General features: G+C 40.0%; 1 protein-coding gene across 1 annotated transcript in view; it reads right to left on the reverse strand.

Annotated features, from left to right (window-relative positions):
* The window catches only part of nrg3b (neuregulin 3b), a gene marked incomplete at both ends in the record, with an annotated part of 176,592 nt that overhangs the window by 69,365 nt on the left and 80,419 nt on the right, over positions 1-26,808 (reverse strand). Inside the window, one exon of the mRNA XM_079182447.1 lies at positions 15,201-15,336. Within this exon, the coding sequence (XP_079038573.1) occupies positions 15,201-15,336 (136 nt within the window). The remainder of the gene's footprint in view (positions 1-15,200; positions 15,337-26,808) is intronic.

Consider the following 26,808-nt stretch of genomic DNA (forward strand, 5'->3'; position numbering starts at 1 on the left):
GCTCCAGAAGAGAAGAGCAGCGCTCAGGTCTCTTTAATATTGTTGACACTGTGAGCACACTGGCGTCACTATTTACGTTATGAATATGGAATATTGGCGTTCGTGTGTTGTTGCCGGTATAGCACGTTGCAAATAGAGGGGTAGCATAATTGTTACTTCTCCTAGAGCAGGCAGAAGGGCATACGCTTGTCCGGCATGACGTAGTGCACTTTCTATGTTTCTACCGTTTCCGTGTGAAACCATAACTCATCTTATCTCTCATTTTGCCAAACAGATGCTCACTGTTTTAAGGAAACTTTTATTAAAGTTGTTAACTGCTGCAAAATGGATTAGTATGCCATCTTTCTCCGCACTGTCTATGGATTTGTGTGTCAGCAAGGTAATTGGATCATTGATCTGTTCATGCATCCCTTTATTTGGCTTGTCACACGTAGGAAAACTGTTCTCGTGCATTACACAGTTGTATAGGCTTTTGTGTATTAAGCTAGTTAGTTCAGCCTCAAGAAGCTCAAGCCCACACTTAAAAACTCCTATACAGACAGATTATCACTATCAGTATAACTCAAGTCAACTTTGCACCAACAAGTTACTATTAACTTCATATTAATGCATTCACTGACACTGTACACTGAAGGCATGTTGGTCACAAAAACATTTTGCTAATTTAATATAAATCTGGAAAGTGAGACACACTTATTGATAAATCAGCAAAGATGAATAGAGCTAAAGATGTTCGTCCAGTTTTCCCTGCCTCTGGCGAGTTAAAATCAATCAAACATCCCCAAACTTTCACTATTTATAGACAAACACCAGCCCAAAATTTCACTCAGTTTCAAGTATTCAGCGAGTGTTGTCGGGGGTGGGAGCACACTCATTTACACACATTTGCATGTCATTAGCACTTCAAACCTACAAACTTGAAAGGATTTCCTTGTCAAGACACTCTAATCTTCCTCTCTCTCCCTGTCTACCTCTCTTTCTCTCTGTTGCACTCTCTCCCAGGTCTCTGCTCTCTCACACAAGCAGTGATTAAGGAAGCTCAGGACATCAATTAGAAAGTTTAACCTTCTGTTCTCATTTATGACAGCTTCCTGGGTATTGAAATCTAGGATGTGCTCGTGTTTGTGTGAGTGTGTTTGAGCTTGCCGCTTGTGCCGAGGTCTTGACAAACATTAAAGAAAATGTTTCAAATCACTCAAACACACCCAAAAAAGTTTTAGGTTTGTGGAGCTTTCCGGTGATTTGACCAATACGTAGCTAACAAAAAGTTGCCAGGTCATTAAATTAATTAAGGTTTGTTTGTTTTTATTTATTTAGTCCCCCCATCCTCTACACCAGACTGTGTCTCTTTATTAGTGTTTGTAACATACTATGCAAATGAACTCGAAAGATTAAAGATGGATTTCGAATAATCTCTCTCTCTCTATCTGTGCATGTGTGTGTGTGTCAGATAAAACACAGTACTTTACAATCAAGCAGTCAAGGCGACCTAATTACTTTTAATTTGTTGTATCCAGCCAGGCTCATACAACTCTGATCAACTCATTCAGCAATGCAATACAATACAAATTTAATTAAGCCTTTCATTATTTCATTATTCAAAAAACAATAATAATTAAACAGCGCAACTCTGGACCCCAACATTAAATCGACTGCCTGTAGTTTTAAATAATTATACAAAGGATTGTATGAGTGTACTTGTATAAACTGTATAAAAAGTGTGATACTGGATCTGAAAACAAGAAGAAGTAAGTTGGAACATATAAAAGCCTTGTTGCTCGGCAATGTTCTTTTTTCTCTCGAAATATCATGATATTATACTGACTTTGATTGTTGACACGATGACAACATCTAATTAGAGATGGCAGGACCTTTCATAAACTGAGTTCTACTGAGATTAATAGAAATAGCAGTGACAAGCAGTAGACTGGCACACTACGAAAATATCAACAAAGCTTCAATGCCATCAACATCCCAAAAACCCTGAGGCATTTCAAAACATGTAATCACTGTCATGCTTTCCTGTAAAATGTTCGTATCAACCAAACTATTTGGAAAAACGCAGACTTTGACAACTCTGCTCTGTTTCTTGTTACAAGTTTAGACAGCTTCCTCAACTGAAAATAACTTCTTGGTTGCAGACAAAAAGCAAATATAGCAGTGACTGGTGACATCCATCAAAGACTTTCTGTGGCAACTGAAAACATAGAAGCATAATTCCTTATATCATGGTTTATTAATTACAGATATGACTTGCTTTGTGTCACCAGTAAGCATTTGAAGTGTTGTATTTACCTTTCATTACCGTTTTCCCATTATTATTTGATTTCATGTCTGAGCATGCATTAATCACAAAGACCGGTGAGTATTTTATTTTTGATAAATTTGTGTAAATGCAAAATGATGGTCTTTATATTGCTCCTTCTAATAAAAAAATAATGGGATTCTCTATTTATAATGGCATTCATCACTGAAAGTGCAAACATAACTCTGATTCTCTGATTAAGACTTGATGTAATAGAGTTAAGAGGGCTATTTATTTTGCGATGACATGACATGAGAGCCAGTGACAAGGACTTCATGTCTTTCTGAATTTTGCTCAAGGAGATCCGGGAGACAGTGATAGATACTGCAGAGTTTCCAGAGCAATGAAAATAAGCTTGTGGCTTACTGCACATATACTAAATTAAGCAGAAGTAACACAATCGCCAATAAAAAACCCAAAACATACTGACAGATCACCAGTGCGGGGCAGTCCCACAGATGCCAAGGCAATTCCTCGGTTCATTATTTAACATGCCAACGGTTGTGCAGAGGTCAAGCGAAGCATGCAGCATTAGCTACAATATCCATCTCAGCAGAGATCATTTGTAACAGGGAACACAGGGATTATTTGGGATCAATTCTGAGTTTCTTTATATAAATGAGTTCAGAATGTCCCGCTCTATAAAAAGTAAAATACAAAAAACCTTTGATCATTACCATAATTTCTTTTCACTTTTTCCCACGTGACCTAGCGTAGGTTTCTGCATGATGACATTTTTAACAAACGTAGCATGGCTAATGTTCACTCAGTTAGTGCTATCGTTCACATTATTCATAACCTTATTGAGTAACGTACTTTAGTAACCTACGTCACTGCTTTTTGCTAACAGCTGAGTGGCCGTTTCCATTTGAAAAAACGTGGAGAGGAGCGCGGATATACCTTGGCGCTCATAATCTTTATGCAAAACATCGTATGTAGCCATGAAGTGCATATTTAAGATTTCCTTTTACAACAACTCAGCTAGAGACAGCATTTCTTAACAAATGCACACAGCTCCTGGTACCTTTAATTAGAGAGCTAGCTGCAGCTGATAAAATATACAGTGACCGGATCAAATTGAGAAGGATACTTGTGTCTTCTTCTGTCTGAAATCAATGAGCTGTTGTTTCAAAAATGACAAAGAGAGTGGCAAATATGCCCCCGTTATCGTCGTAAACTGCTTAAGCGGCACGCGAGCGTGGAAAGCTTGACAGGCAAGAGTAAATAAGGGGGATGGGCCTTTAAAAACTTAATGAATTGCTTCTTCGCTTGTTCATAGTTACCCTATGCCCTGTTTTCTGCTTTAGATTCCTATATGAATGCACCAATGTAGCATAAAACATCACTCTTTAGATGACTCGCCTTCCCTTAAACTCCCTACACACCACCATGCATGTTAAATAATTTGTCATGACACAAAAAACACATACGTTGTACAACTTTCTACAAAGGGCTCCCTGAATGCCAAAAGCAACTGAGATGTGCACAAAGATAAGACGGCTTAGCTTCAAAACCATGATGTGCTTAAACTTTAAATTTACTGTGGTAACACCAGATGTGTGTGACTCAGCAGTGCAGGCTGCTGGTTATAAGATAATCTCTGTCATGTACTCATATCGTTTCTAAGAAGAAAAAGACACAATTTTAAAACTTCTAATAATAACGATGATCAACTTGAAGAGGAATTTGCCCGTTTATCTTCGCGCCAGTCAGTGTAATGGTACCTGGGTTGACTGGCGTGATCATTAGAAGAAAGAATGGTTTTCATCTGTGTTGACAAATGAATATTTATCCCCACGTTGCTTGTTGTTTCCCGCATGGATTAAACTAGTCTGTCGCTTGATAATTGATTTTAGCCTGAGACAGGTTAAGGTGGAACAAAGGGATTTCTTTCTGCCTCTCTCTCTGTCTACTTTCATTAGCTACTTTACTTAATGACATTCTAATTCAATACCGGAGCGTTCTATCAATAAACATGGACAGTTCTCTCGGTGCAAGAATTCCAAAACAAACCCTCTTGTGAAAACATGCCACGCATAACGAAGATATCAGGAAAAATAAAGAATCACGTCAGATCATTTGATGATGAAATATCACCCTGGATAAGCACCACCAACTGTTGTATTCTGATGTTTTCTATCTCCTTTTTGCAGGTGATCTCCTCTCCTTTCCTGATGTCGCTGAATCCTCTGGCTTGAGTTTCCCCAACTAACTGATCCCATTTTTTTATTTCACACCCTTCTGAGGATAAAACACACAAGCCGCAGCAGAGATGACGTCGGTAAAGATGCTACTAAGAAGGCCTGTGTCTTTCTGTACTTCACTTCTGACAGAGGGACAAAGTGAGGAAGACTGTGGGAGAAAATAGAGGAGGCAATATTTTGAAGAACATAGGCTCATTATTTTTGATTTTCCCTCGATAAAGGCTAATTGGTGAAAAATGAAAAATGAAAAAAACCCAACATCTTTCCATATAAATAGAATTTTCCTTTAGGCACACACAGACGTATTTAGACCTCCTTACCAATATACCACAGTAGAGCAGCAATCAAAAAACTCCTAGAGGCTGAATATAAAAATGTCACTTTTTTACATGACGTTTCTACTTGTAATGATGAAGTCAGTGCAACCCCCTCTGGTGGAATACAGATGACAATCATTAGCAACGTGGTAGCACATGTTTCAAGGTCTATGCTGAACCTGAACTCCTGATCTGAAAGATTTGACCAACTGATACCCCTGGGATGGGAGGAAGCGACATCCTTATCCTCCATTGATTCCCTTCTACCACAATCCACCTAACGGGTCTGTCTGTCTGTCTTCTTGTCCTCCTCTATCTGGTTCGTCCTGATGACAAAGTAACAGGCTCAGTAGGCAGTCCTTCGGAAAACCTGCAGAGACCCCATCTGCATGTGTTGGCTACAGAGATATCAAAGTCTGCTGTCTAAGTGTCTCTGTGTTCAAACATGATGATGCCGCTATACGGTCTCTATTCTGTGTCCACTGCTGAAAATCATTTAGACTAAACATCAGTAATGAGAAGCAGCTGTTATCCTTCACCAGCTGGGCTCAAAATTAAACGACAAGTGCTACAGGCAACTAACTGAGGCTGCACGGCTTCCTTCAAATCCAATGGAGTCTCTGCGTGGTGGGTGAATCCAAATGCTCTGTCATTACTTTATCGAAAGTCTTAGCGTGCATTTGATGTCGGGAAGAGAGAGTGTTGAGAGATGCTGTGTGGGGAGTCTGCCTGTTATTTTGTTTGTGATCCTCTTAAGCTCTGCAACTGTGATTGTGCACAGTTCTCTTCAGAAATGTCTATTTGTAAATGTGGAAACATACAGGGATGATACGTTTGACACTCTATAGCTGTTAAGGGTGTGTGTGTGTGTGTGTGGGGGGGGGGGTAATATGCATTGAAATAAATGCGTTTTATGTCAATGCATCTTCTTTTTTGTCAGAAGCAACATGGCAGCCTCAAAGTGGCAGCCTGAGTATTTATGCTTAGTCCTTTGGTAAAATCTTTGAGTCAAACTTTGGTTCCCCTCACTTTTTGTGGGAGGAAATATTTATATCATGATTTTGCAGCAATTGAGCTTATTTTTCCTTTGTTTTTCTTTTCAAAACAGATAGGTTGTGGAAACTTCTTTATCTTTATGCGTCTGTATGAGCAATTATATTGATAGTGTGTGTGACTGACATTTGAATGCCAGCTACACTCGGGGACAATAAATGTATTAAGAGAACTAAATACGGCGGCATCACTCATCTTTGCTGACAATTTGTCCCAGTGGCCACTCGCAGTACTGCCACAAAGGAAAACAAATCCGCTGCCAGACAAATCCCCCTTTGGTTCATATTGCTTTAAAAAAAGTAGGTCCTCAAGTAAAAAAGGATTAACAGTATACAATGATTTTCAAGCGAAAATGTATTGAATTTGAGTTTGGTTGGTTTTATTATTTATGGAAACACTACTGCACCTTGTACTACTGTAACAAGAATGTGTTGCTTGTTGAATCAAAGAAGCAATTGAATATACTTAAAGGAGTTGTATTTCACATTCTGATAATTAATATTGCAGCAAACAACTATTTGCTATGTTTAGACATAGTGGAGTAACGTCTAGCTAAGCACAAAACAAAGCCGCTCTCCCTCTGTGTGTTGTTAATCGAGCTTCTTCTTGCTTCGCTAACTTAGCCGAGCGTCTGCACGTGCTTTTAGTGCATGTTAGTGCATCTCAGTGCATGTGAGCGTGCCTCAGTTAGCTCACGGCTGCTGCTCCTTTTAATACGGCGGTTACAGCTGAGAACGCAGTCACGACCGACCCCACGAATTCCCCCTCAGGTTAACATCGTTAGCTCTGTCGCGCTTTCGCTGTAGTTTGCGATTAGTGCGGTTAGCATCGTTAGCTTTGAGTTGCCGGCTCGCCTTCTACATGCTGAGAGCCGTTGGGAGGAAATGAAACTGCTTCTAGTCCTGGATCTTGCACCTTTAAAAAAATAAACGCTGTTATGTAAAATAGTAAATTATAGACCAAAACCTTGCAACGTTTTAATTGTCTGCAAGCATGGCGGGTTTTCTTGACAACACGACTGTGCCATGCTTCTTATGTTTTGTAGCTTGAAAAACAAGGCAGCCTTAATTAGCGTCATATGGACACAGGCTTCTTTCATCTGCAGTGTTTGTGACGAGCTGGCAGAAACTAAAATCTACTGAAAGAGCTGAGACGGTGGTTACAGTAGTATGCTTGTTATTAGTAGCTCATATATAATGAACGCTATACACTGTCTTGTTGCTGGTCAGATAAGGAGAAGATGCACCTTAGTCTATTTAAAAAAAAAATCTCTTGATTAATTAACTTGAATTACAAACTTAATGTGCCAACTCTAGTCAGTTCCAAGACAAGATGTTGGGTCTGTCATGGGATGTTGCCAACAGGTAAGTCTGCTCCCACGTTTATAATTGTGTTGCGTTAATACAGGATCAGGGTGGGGTAGTGGGGGACATGGCCCATTGGCTTTAAGCCTGGAGAACGTCCTCCCTAGCAGGATGGATCAGCAGAGCGGCGACGGCATCGTGGATTAGTGCAGCCTGTCAAGGTCTGACGGTGCGGTGACAATTTAATCGCTGAACATGCTCCCCATAGAAAAAGGAAGATGAGAGGCAGAAAAACAGGAAGGGGAAGTTAAGAGGCTCTGGTCTTCATTTATATGATTCATTTTGTCATATCAGATTCTGTTAATACGGCTGCCAACGTCTCCAGGGTCCTGGGGAAAAAAACATTAACGGGCTCACAGAGACGAAGACGAACACACTCACTCGGCCTATCCTTAAGCTTAACCCTACAGCAAACAATAGCTCTTTTCCTCATGGGACCAGAGAATGGCATCGTCTTTTTTTTAAAATTTCATGTGCTTCCTCATCAGGGTAGATGAACACGTCCCCTCAGGCATTTGGTTTGACACACACACGCACACACGCGCACACGCAAACAGTGTTAGCACTTTGCTCATGAAATACTGGTTTAGCTAGCTATCAATCTGCAAAGATGGGTTTTGACGTTTTAGGGTTTTACACACGTAAAACACAATGTTATGTCAGCATCGCTCTGTTCGAAGCGATCCAATGTGCAAATTGTGTCATGAATTATTCACCACAGCATGTCATTCATACCATTAGGTGGCAATTATGTTAATATCTGATTAATCAGAATCAATGCACAATGTGTACAATGCAGAGCGGCGACAGAGCATCTGAACGTAACTGCAATAGCCGGGTGCACTATAAGTCAGTCAACAACTATATTTTTTCTGCTTCTGGCCTCACACTAATGAGGGAAGAAGTTACCATGGTAATAGTAGACACGAGCTACCTTGAGCTTTGCCAGGCTTTTAATGCACACACAAAGATGCACTCACACAGAGACAGGAGAGTGTTTCATCCTCCATGCTAAAGAGAATGAAAGCTGAACCATTAAAAACGCACGGTTATCGAAAGGCAATGGTTAAACACAAAGAAACCAATAGGCACGGCGGACTTTTTCTTCTGCTGTATAATACTCGTTATTAAAGGCAGAAGAACATCTCTATTTCTGGTTTAATGACAATTATATTGTCATTAATAGGTAAGGATCTAAATTGACAGAAAAGGCAGGTCAATTCCATTTGCTTATAATTTAAATACACCTTTAATTAATGCCAAATTTGTCCTAATAACGTTTTCCATTTCATCAAAAGGAAACACCCTTTAACACAGGATCATTACATCCACATTTAAAGTGTTCTATATAACCTGCATCTCCTTATAAGATATTATCAATTTCATGTACAGGTCCTACCACCGGAATCAAAATGAAAAATACCTATTATAATGGTTTATGCGTATGAAAGAATAGTAGAGATACACACAAAGCTTGTTCCAATTAATGTTGTTCCTCTTTATTTTTCTCTTTGGCAAGCTGGCATCAAGCTGGTTCAACTATAAAGCCAACTTGCAGCAGTTTTGCATCATCTGTGCAACACAAGTGTGCCTGTGCTGTTGATACAAAGTCAAAAGCTAGGAAACATTCTGTTGAAAGTATTTTCCGTGAAGGAAGACCGTTTTTGCTGCTGAATTTTGCAAGACAAATCTTTTCCATTTCAATCAGAAAAAAAGATCTTTACTTTCTGTAAATAAGTAGGTGTTATTTGTGTACATGAAGACTCAACCAAGAATGTATTGCATTTCCCCGAGTAAAGCATACACAGCTTCTCAATACCTGAAAGTTAAAACCTTTGCTGTGTGTCACAAAAACACAACACAATGCAGGTGGCGGCCAAAGCTGCAGTGCACCCTCATTCAGAGTAATATATTCCACAATACCTCCCACCCGTGGCTAACTGCATGCTTTTGGTTTGCTGAGCACACGTCGCACCGATACTGCTGAGCCCTCACATCAAAGTCAAAGCCTGCATCACTGAACAGGTCCAATATTTTTAAACTACAACCTGCTAGAAATAATTGTATTGAAAAATGCAGAAAGAATGTTACTCAGGCTGAGGCATATCATCAATAAGGGCTGAGCTGAATGAAGGGCATCCATGCAGAATGATCAATTACAACACAGTTATTCTCATAAGATATTATGAGAGGCCACAAGGTCCTATTTTGTCTTGGGCTCTCGGAGGACTGTAAGTGGTTCTGGCAAGCTTTGACTCACTGAATTACACACATGCCCTCCTGTAATTCGCAGACCTCACACCAATGCGTTACTCTTTGCACCAGCAATTAACCTCCTAACAACTCAACGCGGCACTGTCGTTATTTTTATAAACATGCTGATCCAAAATGAAGCGCACAACACACCACACATAATGCACTGATTTGCCATGAATTTGGCTGTGCTTAAGTGGAAGAAAATGCACAATGCGGTTTGTGTCAGTAGCGATTATGCAGCACTGAGATTCGGACATTAATAACTACCATAATGTGCCCTTGTACCGCCCATCTATGCAGACCACATCAAAAGTGCATGGTGCAAGGCACAGTCATATGCTATTTTCCTCTTCAAAAAGAAATATATAAAACAAATCCTTTTCAAACGTTTTGCAGATGATACGTGATAAGGGTAATTTTAACTTGAATCCCTCATCTGGAGAAAAATATCTTAAATCGTTCTCAGAAATGAATACACTTGTGGCTGTGTGTTGCGATTGTTATTCCACCCAGAACCATCGGCATGCAACGTTACGCATGGAGTGACAGTTGTGGAGCTAGCTGTATCCTCTATGGCACTGTCAGGCATTGGCAGGTCCACGCAGCACCGGCACAGCCAAGGTGTCCCAACAGTCTGCCGCAGGCTCTATTTGTCTCTTCACATACTGAATTCCTACACTGGGCAAAAGTTCTCGTAGGATCACAGGAACATGTGTTATTGCTTCCAATGTCAATTTCATTTGGTGGCGATTCTCTACCTCTGGCACATATTTTGCCCTTTGGGAGGAGCTTTAGTGGCCTTGTTTTATTCCAGACTCACCATCACAAATCTGTCTGAGTGCTGCGCTTCTGAACACAAGAATATAAAAACAGGTGACTTGATTGGGTGTGACAGCCAGCTCTACTACACTCCCTCATAATGCATTCCTCCACCTTTAACTTTTTCATATTTTCATATAATATGCGCATTCTACTTTTGTGCCCTTAATGAATCTGTCATCTTGGAGCAAAAAAGGAAGGCGTGTCATCATCTTAGTCTCTCCTTTGCTATCAGAAGTGCACGTCAAAATGATGTTTCTCCTCCTCCTGGGGGCAGATTTGATATCGATCTGCATCTACACAGGACTAACATTGAGATTTACAGCTCTTCATGGTTTGCACTGCGTGGCAACTGCTGCTTTATGTTCCAATTGAGACGTGTTCCTTATTTTTAGATTTCTATGAAGTAAACGGACACTGCATTGCTGTAGCATTGCTTTTCAATGACTTGACTCATGGTGTACTATTTATGGGAGAATTTGGGGGCAATGGAAGCAATAAGAGCCACAGAGCTAAAAACGTTTTAAATGTATGACAATATTGTGGGTCAACTACTTTATATTAATTTTATCTTGCACCTTTAATCTAAAGACTGTTTAAATTACATTTATGCATCTTCATATAAAATCCACCGTATGATTTGGTTTGATCTTTAACTGATTTTACTGACTGATTTCCTCCTCATGAAACTTAGAAATATTAGGGAATGTGACAGGGCTCTGAAGTAACGGCTTGGTTTAAAAATCCTTGATTGAGAAATCAGTGTACTTTCTACAGTTGCCATTGGTACAGTGAACATTCTATGTGTGCCCCACTTACCACAAGATCTTTGAGTTATTGTACATTTTTGGGGGTATTTAGTGTATCAGAAGCCACAGCTCTGGTGTGGAAGTAGGTCTTAAACTCACATTTGCATGTTTATTTTGGGAGCCTTATTAGCATTGGCAAACATGAATATCCGGCAGGAGGGGGAGGGGGGGAGAAAGGAGGAGGAGAGCTAAGGAAATGTTTCATAACAAAATAAATTGATTCCCAAGTTGAAAACTGTGTTCCCATCCAATGATTCAAGTCTTTAAAGATCGGCCTGACATCTTTACTTGTCAACATCCAACCATCTATTATGCTCTTTGCACTGTGGCCTGGAGGAGAAGATGACGTCAGAGGAAGCAGCGATCGTTATACCTCTAGCTTTTCTGTACTTTAGAACAGACTGGAGAGATCAGCAGTTATTGCCATGAGGACGCTGATCCGGCCAGTGCTTGGAGGGATGATTGATCAACTGCTGTATTTCCACCGAAAACATCGGCGTAATCATCTGCCTTATATTTGGTCATGTTAAAACTTTTTCCTTGTTAGTTGTATCCTGAAATGTGGATGGACAATATCTGGGTTTATCACCAAGCACTGTATCTCTGATAGGAAGAAGAACAGAGGACAACACTGTGCTCAGGGTAGTGTGAATACAGTAATGGCACAGCAGCCAACCTACTGCTATTTGCAGTCTTCAGCTCATTGTTTTGGTCTGACAGTCCATATGGTTGAATCCCCTAAAAAATATAAACGTGGGCTGCGATTTTCAGCTAAAAAAACTCTCAAAAGCCGACTGTATGCTGCCTGCTCCGCATGAAATGGCGAAGATCTGTAGTAAACAAAAGGCTTGCAAGGAGAGTCGAACATTTAGCGAGCCAATAAAAGACAGATAGTTTCATCAGGAGCTGGTGAAAGACACAAGAGACGATTGAATCATGGAATTAAATTCTGCAGGTAGATAGAAAGAATATGATGTTCCTCTGATACATTTGTTAGTAGATAACTGTTTATTAGTTATTAGTTTATCAGGGAAAAGGGCAACTAAATGATTTCTGGTATTTATGGGAGACTGCAGCACATAAAATTGAATCATTTTGTGGAAGTTTATCTGCTTTAAAGATTTGATTTTCAGTTCAACTGTTTTAATTTGACTGTTTTGGAAACTCTCTGTCACCTAGTGGTTAAAAATAACTGAATGCAGCTTTAAGAGAACTGCATTCAAAGTTGGAGGCCCCATGGCATCACATGATGAACCTGTAAATTGTAAATCCACCTTTTGAAACTCATGGGTGACGTCACAGACACTTCTTCCATATTTTATACAGTCTGAAAATTTGAAAAGAAATGTTGCCAGAGGGCAGTTGCTACAGTGCGAGTCTTCAGGGTTTCTTCAGGGTTTCAAGGTGGGACGTTCCAAAATTGTTACGTCACCGTAACATGACATGAGACACACATTGAGTCTCCTTCCTGAGTCTCAGCTATCACCATTCAGTTAAATGATATATCACTATATTATCAGCATGTCTTAACCAGTATTGTTTTCTGCCATCCACTAATATCATTTCCCCTTTTGTATACCTAGTTACAACCAAACTGTATGTGTTTCTCTTTACATCTTTACTTTACTATCTTTACAAATACATATATTTAAAAACAAATAATACTCAAATACATTTAAGCTATCTGGTTAATTGATTGAAACACTTTTTTATTTTACATTTACTTTTCCAAGAAGCTTGACTGATGCGTCATTTAGATTTATGCCTCTATAATTCCAGGTAGGTGTACTGATGAGCTGTTTTTCAACTCAGCACCATTAAGCACAACTCACCCTGCAGAGAAAATATCTTATCATGTATATTTAAAGTGATGTATTTTTAAAGTGAACAGAGTTGAGTTAAAGTGGGTGGTGCATCAGGGTGTGAGGGGAAGCAGACATGCAGCAATATACAAAGAAGAGCGAAGCTGAAGGTCCAAGCAAGAACGGGCACCCACTAATGAAGGGTGCATGTATGCACATAAATCTACAATGCACATACAATCACATGCACATCAATAATAAGAATGCTTTCCTCGCATACTGTTTCATGAGTGTGGCTCTTGCAGTAAACACAAACCTAGTCTTTATTAGCTCAAACGACAGAGATAATGTGACTGAATATGCTGCTCAAAAAGATTGATAAGCATTATGTTATGCTATTTACTTTTTGTCGTGTACATACCTCCTCTTTTCCACTATCTTTAAACCACTTTGCTTTTTCTGCTCTGAGTGCTATGTAAACAAAGCTTGCTTACTCTCATGATAAATATGCAGAAACATAACCAGCTGTCAGATAAATGATATTTGCTTGATAATGCAGGCAGATAGGTTGTCAAAGGCAATAGAAAGGATTGAATTACATTGAATACAGGTAATTGACAACATTTTAGTTATGCCTGCCTCATTATGAGTTGTGTCGAAGTCAGCTAAGCATCACCACGGTTGTTGCAGCATCCCCTGTATTTTTCTGTAGGCCTATTGTTTTACTACCATGGCAATACAAAAATATATATACTGTATATATAATATAAATATATATACAGTATATTTCATATGAACCTCTGCAGGGTGAATGTGCATCGGTACAGACTCGTCCTCTGTATGAAATGGTATTATTACTGTATTTCATTATCATAAACTATGGTTACCTGGTTGTGGGTCACCCATACACTGCCTCACTCCCTCTTCTCATTAGCTTCAGCCAGTGCTCCGTGTTGTTGACTGTGTATAGCAGGGGCTGCTTTGACATACAGTACTGTGTGTTCCTAAACCCCAACAACTGCACAATACCCAAGCCCTCTAAAAACCCAGGGGAGACCTGGAAATGTTTGTAAAATGTTGTTAATAACTATTTAATATAAATGATCCTGGCCATTCAAATGAATGCAATAAACATGAATGTCAAGCATCATTTAGCATGACGTCATCTTTCTCTCTAGACCCCCACCTCGAACTGGCTTCCAGCCTCCCTGCGGTTAAGGCTTTATTTAGAGAAGTTACCTCTACTGTATTTACCGGGTTCCGGCTTTGAGTGACTGCCTGAGTGAAACTAGAGGGAAAAAAAGAACAGGAAAGAAAATTGCCAAAAATAAGAACAAATTCTGTTGCTTTTAAGTAAGATCAAAGAAAGATCTCGCAAGAGTCCCATCTTAACACCTTCCATTAAAATACATTTATACCAGAGAGAAAAAGACTACTATCACTATTAAAAGTTTTGTCGGACCAAATTAAAGACACAGTCAGATCAAATTTGCTCCCCGTGGGCTTCCTACTTGGATCTGCATGGAAACAGTTCTTTCCAATTTGTGTAATTTGATTTTGTGGATTGGGAGGATCAGCTGCATCTACTGCAGGGCTGGGTGTCGTTAAAAAAAATCATGATTTCTTTTCATCAGACACCACAGGCGTGTAACATAGCCATACTTCCAAGCTTTCACGCTGAACTGCCTTCTCCGCCAACTACATGCGCTTCTACCTCACCACACTACAGACGGTATGGGTTGTAGCTGCTGCCGTAGTGGGCCAATCACATGTCATATTAAATCAGAGGACGCTTGCAGTGATCGGCTGCAAGCAAAACCATACAAGTAGTACTTCTTTTCTCGATCTGGGTACAAAAAGCATCCAATGCGGGTATTGTTTGACAAGAGAAGTTTTGGTACTACTTGGTACTACTTGATACTGGGTTATTTCAAATATGGATACCAAGCCCTATCAAAGCATGTCTGATTCCTCGATTAGTGGTTTGAGTTCTTCTAGATATTTGGTGATTTTGAGGTGCATTTTACCCAACCATGTTCTTGTGTTTCATCACTCTAACAACACAGTCAGTCAGGAGCTTGAATGAAAAGAGCAGCTTGAATGAAAATGACCCCAAGGTTAGTGATTGAAAGGGAAGGGCAAAGAGAGGAAACGTCAATGCTGAAAGAGAAACCAAATGCCTCACACACACACACACACACACACACACACACACACACACACACACACACACACACGCACACACACACACACGCACACACACACACTCACCTGCAGTGTCTGTGAACCCCAGCCACAGTTTCAATGATGGAGCACTCTCCCTCGTTTAGACAAAAGGCCAGGTCCTTGTCTTCCACACATGGCTTGAACACCTCTGAACGTAGACTGGGAAGTGTGGGGGCCACTGCTGTAGACAGAAAAGATAGAGAGGACAGGTTTAGTTACTATTGGATAGAAAAAAAAAGAAAGAAAAAAGGTAATTTCTCTAATTTTTTCAATTTAAGTCATTGCTGATTTAAACAGGAATATTTCTAATTTCTATAATTCCTTTGATGTGCCTCGGTACATGGCATGCCGTTATGGTTCTAAAAGTTTGGTTTTCTTTGATTTTCGTACTGAAATGACCACTCTGCTCAGACTGGAAGAAAATACTTTATTTAATGTTGATTAATTTCTCATTGGGCTAAAGGCAAGATAGCCCAAGGAGATGACTTTCTTCATTACTGACTACAGAATTAGCATTTTTGTTTTGAAGGTTTCCGACTTTGCCCTGATGCAACAAAGAAAGTAAGGGTGTAACGCACATTATTAACTGGAATAACATGCTTTAGTATTATTATTGTTGTCAGTATTGTACTGCTTTAGGTGTATTTGTTGCTTTTATTAAATATATGTACTGCACTCCTGTTGTCTGTTTTGCCGTTTGTTTCAAATGAAGCTGTTTAACCACAATTCCTTAGCGAATTTCCTGTTCTGCAGCTTAAGTAAACACAGGTGGAAAACACAGAAATGCATTACAGCTGTAGGGAAGTGAGACGATAATACACAACACTACACCAAGGCAGAACAGAGAGAGATGGGCTCGGTGATGTAGCTTTAATTCTCCTCTTCTAGTCTAACCCTGAGTCGCTCTCACATAAAGAGCATGACTGCCATGTACAAACACTGCAATGCAGGGTTCTCCACCCTGTGAAATATGCACAGCTGTCAGTGATGTATAAATATGGTGAGCTAGCATGTGCAACCGCCATCTGTATGCAGATATTCATTCAACTGTACACATGTGTTGTAGGCATATACACACACACGTATACAATAACATGGAAATGATCACTCAGAAGCTCTTGCACTCCATCATGTAACCAAGCATTGAAAATTGGATTGACTGGTATTACGCTCAATACCTCGCCAATACAATTGGATTACACATGGGATTCTGCTTTCATCCAGTTATAATGCCCACACAGACACACCGTTTAAATGCACAAACATGCGCTCTCACACGCCATATTCTTCTCATTGTCATTCTATTCCTGAGTCTGCCACGTCTTTGTTGCCCAATCTGCTCTGTGCGCCGCAGTGCCGCCGCCCAATGGCCTTTTTTTTTCCGCCGAGGCTCTAGTGACCAATTGCGTGTGGAGGAATAAAAAGTCAGTAATCCGTTTGTGTTGCTCAACTGTCCGGTTCAATCTATGTTTTGTTTACGGCCATTGATCGATAAATCCGGGGGCTCTTCATGTAAGGCCCAAGAGATGATGAGAGATCAGAGGGAACACAAAAAGAGATATGTGGTGTTCTTGGGACCAACCAAGACTCTCATCTGTCAGAGTCAAAACTTTGGAAGCTATCATTTAAACCACTTGTAGTGGCTCCTATTATATCTTCAGATGCATTGGGGTCTCTTTCTTTTTTTAATACCTTTTTGTAGAAGGATGTTTTTAAGTTTACGTTCTGAATCCGTTGAATGTCTTGCTTTTTGATTGCTAGTTAGAATAATTTGTTTGGATCAGTTCTTTATACATCAGTCTTAAGAGTGTGATACATATAACAGTAGGTTTTGAACCCGAGCTGACACTCTCACTTTCTAGGCTTTAAAAGACACAGATTACATCTTGTATTATTAATTCCACATATTCCCCGAGTGTAATGTTCAAAAGGTTATCTATTCCGAGATGCAACTTTAATAATAGAATATAGAACACAACGTCCCCCTGTGGTACGCATGTCTATGGTAATAATTATCATGGCGTTTGTAGTCCCTTGGATCTATTATTCAGACAGCAGCAGTGACCATGAGTGAGAAATGGTACCCTATATACAAAACTTAGGTCAGTGGTTTAGGTTCAAGCACATGAGAAAGAGCTTTTGTGACAAAAGAGGGCATTGATTTTGTGCTGTAAGTCTAACTATTGTTAGATTTACATTAGAAAAGCCAAGGTCAGGCAGACACTCTTTTAGTTCCTGCGTCGCAAGTAATCTTATCAATGATAAAATGTTTTTTTTTTACCTGTCACCTTATCTTATTTCAAAGAATCAGTGAAGAAGACTTTTGCTGATGCACTATTACTGTATAGTCTTTTCTGTGCAAAAAGCTGTTCAAATACAGCAGTCATTTTCATTTGTCATATGTTGTTGACAGAGCGGAGGCGTAGGATGTGAACTACACAAGGTCACCGTGGTACCTGTGACATAGCACTTTTGGAATCGATGATGATGTATGACGTGTCCATATATCTCCTTCATGAGGAACAAAGCTCCCACAAAGCTCCAAGGTACATTACAGCAGCACCTTTTTTGTATTGGCTCTCTTTTTTATCAGACAGTGAATGTGCCAGTTTCCCACTCAGAGAGAGGGAGGCTGACATGGAGTGGTCCTAAATTAAACGAATTATGGCACTCTTTAAATGTGCAAAGGATTTCTGGAATAGCTGATCTTTGAAATCCCCTGTGGTATAACGGTGCTACGGCTGCACGGTATGAGGAAAATATGTGATGTGCTGTAAGGTTGTTGAATATGTTCACAACGATATATAAACAGATATTTAAGTGTGCTCAGTTCTGCTACATTTAGTATATTCTGTTGCTTGGCGAATTAAAAGAAATGAAAGGAAAAAAATCTTTATTGAAGACATTGAGCATTAAACTGAACACAAAACACATCAATAAAGAAAAAAGATCGATACTTTTTAAAGAGTAGTTTTCTACAGATATTCTCTTTCAACTGTCTGAGCCCAATCTCACAGTTTGCGATAGCGAAAAGAAACAATATATCCCAGTACCCAAATAATGATTTGACCTTTAAAAAGCAGCATGTTCTCTATTTCATTCAAACAGACTAAAAAGTGCTAAGTCCCTAACCTGTCAATCGACAAAAAAATGCTCTACTTTTCTTCATCAAGTGCAAGGTCTACAGACAAACAGACTGTACTGATAACCTCTCCGAAATCTGCTTCTTAAGTCTTAAAGGATTACCTCCACTCTTTTAGCCCTGTTGGCCACATCAAGGAACAAGCCAGCCTCAGATATGTTTGGCCTTGAGCAATACAGGCTGTCAATTTCTTATGGGTTCCCGTTTCATCACGGTGACAGGCAAGAAATGGTAAAAAAATCTGCAGCACAGCAACCACAACTCGGGCCCTTTTGAACAAGCACCTGTCAAACGGGATCCTGTGGAAATGCTGTGTTCTTTAAATATTCCCATCAGCAATAGAGCAAGTAAAAAACTAGAAAGGAAAGCAATTAGTGTATCTTGAGCGTGTGAGAGCGTAATGGTGATAATGTGTGTTTGTACAGTATGTTTTGATGTAACATGTTGGGCTGACCCTGAATAGATCAGTGTGAACCCTGCAGTACATCCAAACCAACACACCAAGAGAAGCATTTTAAGAGAAGACAGATTCTTGCACTTATTTTGACATCCAACCAGCACTGAATGCATTTCACACTTTACTTAAAAATGTATCTTCATCTTCATTATGGAGGTAATAGCTGATAAACGATGTGTCCCTTGCTCTAAGGTATTATTAAGACGTAGTGTCATGACTAATTATGACAAACATAGAAGTTGCTGTTAGGTTCATTTATCAACACTTTTAATGAAGCCTTTTACAGAATAAAACCCTCGCAATGCTAGCTTCTAGCAAACACTCCCAAACTCAGGCTCTTCGGTAGCTGTGAAAAAAAGAAAACATGGAGTAAAATGTGCTACTAAATGGCAGCTGCAGTTTGAGCATGATTCATCCTGGAGTCTTTGAAATCATTTCCACGTCTCTCGCTCTCCCCGCTGCACAAAGGCAATCCAGATTGCCGATTCCCTTGGTAACTTTCAAGGAATCTACTGGCTGGGGATCACAGATTCAGATGACGCTTGAGAGATCATTTATCTGAGAGGAATACTGAGGACAGGGCTCCTTCCCAGCCACTACCATTTAACTGCTTTCAATAAATATCTTCAAAAGCCCGACCGTTTACGCTAAATATAGGATTAATTTTACTTTGAAATGTACCTCTATTGCAAATGGGAGGCACTTGACTACTTGTAGACCTGTTATTGTAAGATAAAGGTTACAATAAATCCAAACAAAAGCAATGCCATTTTGTATGTAATAGAAACGAAAAAAAGTCACAGCCCTACATGTTCTTCTCTATGAATGCATAAAGATACAGCCAATCAAAGTGCACTAAAAGTGGGCCAGCGACTGCAGTCAGATATTATGCTGTACAGTGCAGCATATATGATCTGAAGGGTTTTTGTGGTAAGCACTGAGACATTTTCAATGTTTGCCAACTGCTAAAGAACTTTGATCATTTAGTGCTATTCAACAAACTCTTTTTAAACCACACAGTATTTATTCCATAAAACAAGCATCCAACTAACATGGAGGGAGTCTTTGTCTGTCTATCCTGCAGTTTTCTCAACAACCGCTTATCCGAAAGACCTCACACTTGGTTGCTGACGCGAAAAAATGCTGTGTTCTTGAGATCTACGGAACGTATTTATTAGTGCCTTATGAACAGACTGTGTAACGGTGACAAACACACATACACACCTTGACATAGCAATGGCTATCTGCAAAAATAGGAAACAGCAGATCAGACTTTTAAAAAAATCAAATGACTGAGGAAAGCGGGTAGGGTGGTAGGAACACGCTATGCGTCACCGAGTACCGCTCACTTTATCACTGTATAGTTTCAACACATATTCCTGAAAGCGTTATTCTTTAACGAGAGCTGACACTGAATGCTCATTGCCTATAACTGGGATTTGTTTGAAGAGAAGCCTATATTGTTTGTTAGTGAATAACGGCATTTTTTTCATTAATGTCAGATGATTCAGAACGTGCTGCATTCTGTGTTTTTACTACGAGGATGCTGCTACAGGCCCAATTTGATTTATTTTCCTGTTGGTTCTCTTTGCAATGCTTGGAAATGTAACCCTCCAGTTGACGCATCTCTTCTATTTGTTACTAATATAGAATTAATAAAAGATAGTGGAAATAAATTCATCTGTTTTTGAATTCTATATCATTACAAATATGCAGTGTTTTACAAATAGCAGACAGTCACAGTGAGAAAAAATAAATCATGTATAGAACATTTTTTTCATCAAGATGAATCGATAATCATTTTTATAATCGCATTGTAGCCCTCTGAGTCGGAATCCAATTGAATCATAATGTGCCTAGAGATTACCAATCTTTAATATTCTGTACATATGCACACATACACTTACTGTAGACAGTGCATCATTGGCACAGACAACAGAAGAGACAATTCCATTTACAACTGTAGCATTTTCCTTCTATGGCTTCCTTCTAATGTGCTCATTAGTGTTCTTGTGCCGAGCCTTATCCCCCAGGAGACTCTGGTCGGGAGAGAACTGCCTGTGTTTACTGCAGCACACATCAAAGAAGGCCTTACTACGTAAAGGGAAAGTCCTGAGAGAGCCTGCTGATTGCTTACCCATCATGCACCGCTGCTTTTTGGACAGAACCATATTCAGAGCAATTTACAGTGCAGTAGGTATGGATAACACATTGGCCCTAACAATGCTTTCTGTCAATGACTATTTCTTCACTGAAGCAGCACTTTAGGTGCTGCAGGAGGAATGACAACATTTCTAATCAGTGGATCTTTTTAAAGAGAGGAAGATAATTATCAGGTTTAAATTCTGACCAAAAACCAAACATATTTATATAAACTGATACCTGTTGATTCATCTTCAAAGCATAGATTCCTTTTCAGACGATATGAAAAAAGTGCCAAGCGTATGACTTTCTCATGCCCACTACAAAAACAGGAAAATGATTTAATCAAAATGTTGTAAAATCTCAGATTCAAGCATTACTTTCAAGCAAAACATAATTTTGATTATAGCAGCTAAGCTAACACTAGCGCTTACGATGCTAGTCAAGCTTGATTGAGTGGCACCACAAAGCTCATTCTGATCTTCTCAGGTCAGTGGTTCAATCAACTATACTGAATACACCTACATGCAAAATCTGCATCATGAAAATAGTTATATATTTGAACAATGGCCCAACACATTGCAAAACATACTATGTATGCTATATATATACTGCCGTTGCAGCTTCACACAAACCAACAGTGACATGAACAGCATACATGAATATATAAACTGAAAAAAAAACAGTTGAGCATGAATGAAGGACCTTGAAAAATAAAGCAACAGATAATATATACAGCAGAGTAAGGAAGAGGAAGTGCTACAATGACTTATTTAAGCCTTGATTGTTCAATACTTTCAAATAACCATTGTCAATATGTACGGTGGCATAGCCCTGTGGTGTCTGTCAGATGTCTCTCTCTCACAGACACACACACACACACACACACACACACACACACACAACCTTATACATTTATCTTTGTGAGTACATACTGACATGATGCATTCCCTAGCCCCTAACCCTAACCTTCACCATAACCACTAGATGCCTAACCCAAACCCCAACCATTACCAAACCTAATTTGAACGTAAGCCTTAAAGTCTTAACCCTCAAACAGGGTGTTGAAGAAATAAAAAAAAAATGTCCTCACTTTCCCAAAAACGTGTGGTCCTCACTTTGTAGCAAACAAAGAATACACACACACACACACACACACACACACACACACACACGAAAACATAATGCACAGCACTGTATGTCTTGCATGATCATCAAGACGGCAACCCTTGGGAGACCTTCTGTCCCTGAAAAACAAATAGTAGTCAACCCGTCGACTGCAGTTGGTTAAAGGTGGCAGTCGCTGCGTGTAAGCAGGGTTAAAGAGCACACGGCCTTGGTCGCCATGACAGCCCAGTGATAGGTATTCGGTGGGACATTTATCTTGGGTAGCCTAGATTTTTTTCACTCTAGTCCAATCTTAAAGCCTCAAGATGCAATATATACAGCACACTAACAGTCTGACCTTCCATGGCTCACAGACGATCAGGTATCAGTGAAAGCTATATTTGCTATCTGTTCCGTGACCCACAACCATGATGCGCCCCGAACTGTGGGTTTTGTGATCTGTTGCACCCCTAATTCTAATTCCATTTTCCATTGCAGGAGACATTCAGGAGTCCAAAGTACTGCTTTTTGGTCACTAAAAGCCCTTTCGAGTCTAGTCATTATCGACCAGAAGCATTATTAGACAAACTAAAAAGGACTTTGAATGCGTTCACAGTGACGGGCCCAAAGCAGCAGGTTAATAAAGTAGACCCCAGAAGACATGAAAAATGCATCGAGCCTAAAGGGAACAATTCACCCCCTAATGAAAAGTTTTAATTATCTACATTATCTCCTCACCCCGTGTCAGCTGAATCTTGATTAAAGCTTGGATGACCATTGTACACAGAACAACTACACTTCCAAACCCCTTCTTCTCCCGAACAGATCATAAAGTGGCCACGAAATTTCTCTCTGCAACCCACGCAACATGGAGTAAGTGTTCCACAGCCAAGAGACTGTACCGGAAGTCCAAATCGCCTGTACGGCTCTCTACTAGAAGCCTCGGCTCGTTTGTGGGGCGAGGTGGAATATACCTCTGTTGGAGGTGAAATGTGTCTGCACTCTCAGAGATAACCTGCATATTCAATAGAAGAGGCTCTGCAAACACCAGGGGAGCTGGGACATGCTCTTAAAGGAATACTTCAACCACAAAATGATTGCCCCAGTGAACATAGAATCAAAAAACGGAGAAATGCAATTTAACAACAGCAAAACTTTGTCAAAACATTAGTTTATAAACTCTCACAGCACTCGTGCACTATAACCCAAGTCTCATTTATCCAGTTGTGTGCTCGGTACTTCCCAAACACATGCATCTTCGCCAAAACCTTACTATTCAAAACACTTTGGACTTGTTCGGATGAGCGCAAGTGTGAGCTGGTTTTGTAATAAAGTGATTTAAATACTGCGAATGTACTGCATGAGTTGTGTGAGGGTTTTTTAAACCTATGTTTCAATATAGTTTCACTGTTCAACGTGGCTCCCATTTAGGCTACTTCAGTCCATCGAGACTTCACTCCGTTTTTTTTGTTTTCTTCAAGAATTAAAAGTAATAAAGGGGACGGGAAATCAGAGAAATTTTCATATCAGTTTTCCGCAGGAGGGAGAAAAAACTCTGAAGCTTGAAATCACATTGGAATCAAACATTATCTATTCATGAACATTATTATATTACTTGATTACCCCTCTTATTGGATGGATGTGAATAATGCTAGGCTGCTTGATAGACCTTAGACCTACAGCCATTGAAGCTAGAAATGAAGTATTACAAAAGTACCCTTAAGAAAATACAAGGAACACAGAGCGGTGCATAAGATTGATTGAATTTCTTTAAAATTATCATGACTCATATTGTCAAATTATTATCATTACCGAGATCTCTGGAAATGTGCTTTTCTGAAGCTGCCTTGAGGGCTTTTTGAGATAATTTGCCTTTTCAGTAGCACATTTCTCTGACTCAGTCGTGGTTATGAAGCCACAATGCCAACCGGCATCAGATGCGGATCGCTAAAGTGGCCCTGTGACAAGAGGTAACGGTGACTCCTTTGGACCTGCAGATCCTCCTGTAGCAGTTTCTTGGCTATCAAGGTCCAAATGTTATTTGTCGGATGTTATTGACTTTCTGTTGAAGACTGGAATCCGTAATGAGGTTTACAAGAATGCTCAAACACACAACAATATTATTAGAAGCAATTTCTCCTCTGCTAATTTGTCTTTGCAACCGACATGCAGTAACATGGGACTAGACAGATAATTCATCCTGATTCTTTGATTGCAATTTGTTGTGTAATTATAATAATATGCCACCAGGAGTGACACACATTGCTGCTTGTGATCTCAGAAATGATTCAATGATTCCAAAGGTTTTGCCACGTTTTTTCTTTTTTTTTGTGACAGATTTCTTTGTTTTTGGATGATGATGATTTATGTTAGAGTGTTGTGTTAGATATGTTTAGCGTATTAATGTGTGCATCACAGTAGCTAAACCGTGAGCGCAGCCGTGTACATACATCCATTCACTCCGGGGGAACCTCGTAAAAGCTGTTAAGAATGGAATGAGTGCCTCTCCCTCATATTCAAAAGCGGGTGAGGTACTTTGATGCCATTATCTCCATTACTTACAGCAAATAACAGAATAACCAGAAACTAGAGGAATACATTTGAATCTGTCAAATGTATATTTAATGAGGGAGGTCGCTTTGGTGCTTTTGACATGGCAATGACATAAAATTTTGATTTTGATTCCAGGACGGGACACGCAAGAAATGAGACACAACTTAAGTCTTGCTAGAGTTTTGCTGAAATATACAGTAGGGTACTTACCTGGGGTGTTGCTTGAGGAAGGGCTAAGTAATTAATAATTCATCACTGTTTACAAATGGGACCCCGTGAAAGAGGCTGTGAAACTAATGAAAAACACACAACGCGTGCAAACAAATGTGCAAGAATGCATGAAAGTAGTGAAGAGCTCTCATGGAGACTAGACATAGACTTACAAATGACATGCATTGTGTATGAGGCCTGATGTACTCAGACATTTTGACAAAACATAAGATATCCTTTCATGTGCACAAATACTCTTAGATATTACTTGGATTATTCATGAGAAAAAAAATAGGAAGTTAAAGCCCTCAACGTTTAATCTATTCTAGACTGACTGAAAGAAACTGATTATCAACCACATTACCCAATAAAGAAATCCAACATAATTATTTTTAGTTATTTTCACAAAGGCCTCATTTACAGATCTGATTATGATCTTCTATCGCTGTGTGCGCAGCTGTGTGTACGTGCACAGCATGTGTCCGTCACAATATTTTATTCATTTTCATGAAAACCCTTTTGTTCTTCATAACAATTTATTAACAACGCTAATAAACCATTTATCAAACGTGGCATAGCTGGCTTGCCTGTTAATGTGCATCTAACTGTTAACACACTTGATACTGCCTTGGCAGCACATGTCTCCATCTGCCTTTTTTTAATTATTTAAAACTATTTTTAAAAATATGCCATCAAATTTTTATCCTGGGGCTTCTAGAAGATCATGCTGTGCCAGCAGAAACTGGCAGAGAGACTGAGAGGTGTCTTCATTTACTTGCCGTAACATCTTCACCGACATGGCGCTTGACGCTAAAAAAATGCAGATGTCCTCATGCTGATGAGTTGAGCTGCTGTGTTATCAGTGCTATGATCACTGCACAGCTGTGTTAGAATACTTCACTGTGAAAAGTCTGTTTTTTTTTCTATTTTCCTTCCATGGGTATTCAGCATGCTCCCTCTTTATGCCCGACAAACATATTTGAATTGGAAATGACTCAGAATACTGTTTTATGCAGCACTCGTCTCTAGATACATTTTGCACATGCAAACAGATCAAAAACGAAAAGAGGGGGGGGGGGGGGGGGGGGGGGGGAAGCCGAAAGGGAAGGTTGGGAAGCCTGATTTGCTTTGATCTTACTGCGTAAACCAATAAACATTATCATTTTGATCACAAGTTATTGATGCAATATTTCTCTCTGCCTCTGTCTCTCTCTTTTAGGTTAATCCAACAAGATGCAGGCGACTATTCACACCTGAGAGGACAACCGTAGAGGAGGGCTGACAAGAAAGACACGCCATTGGAGATCGTCATGTTTTAAAAAAGGCACAGCTGTCTTTTTGCCCCCCCCCCCCCCCCCCCCCCCCCCCGCTGCCTCATCGCCTATATCCCGATCTTTTCTCCGGCTAACTCAAGAAAGTTGCAGAAATGCAACATCAACATGCATCTCCCATCCCAGCTTTAACGGGCAGCAGTGTGAGGAGAGGAGTCGAGCGATTCCGCTACGTGGACAAGAGAGCGGCTTCCTGTCAGCGCGGTTGATTAAAATTCCTGCGACCAAGAATGCAGGGTGTGATGTACGACGAGCAGGTGGTGTGGGTTTAATATGCATGAGTGGACGGCTCCTGCATCTGCAGATTGGCAGTCACTGAGCTTGCCTGTCCGCTCCCTTGGCAGCTCTCTTGGCATATGGAGTTACTCAGGGCATACATGAGCATAGCAGGGGGGCACCCACTGATACCATCTACTCTTTTTGGTGACTCCAGAGATCAGAAGGATGGCAGCTAGATCTTTTTGGTGGCTTTGGTTTACTGAAAGCAGCCAATACGAAGGCAGAGGAGAGCATTTTTCTGCTGTATATTTTATTGATTGTATTCAAACAGCAGGGAACATCAAAAGGGAGAGGGATTAAGGGAGCCAGTGTAAACATTGACTGAGTTGGGGTTTAGAATTTAGGCTTAGTGGAGGGAAGATGTGATTAGCCCCGACACCATCTCAGCGGATGATTCTATTGATATGAAAAACAAGCACAGTCCTACTCCAG

This window comes from Pholis gunnellus (genome assembly GCF_910591455.1).
Source record: "Pholis gunnellus genome assembly, chromosome: 21".
In the NCBI taxonomy this organism is placed as follows: Eukaryota; Metazoa; Chordata; class Actinopteri; order Perciformes; family Pholidae; genus Pholis; species Pholis gunnellus.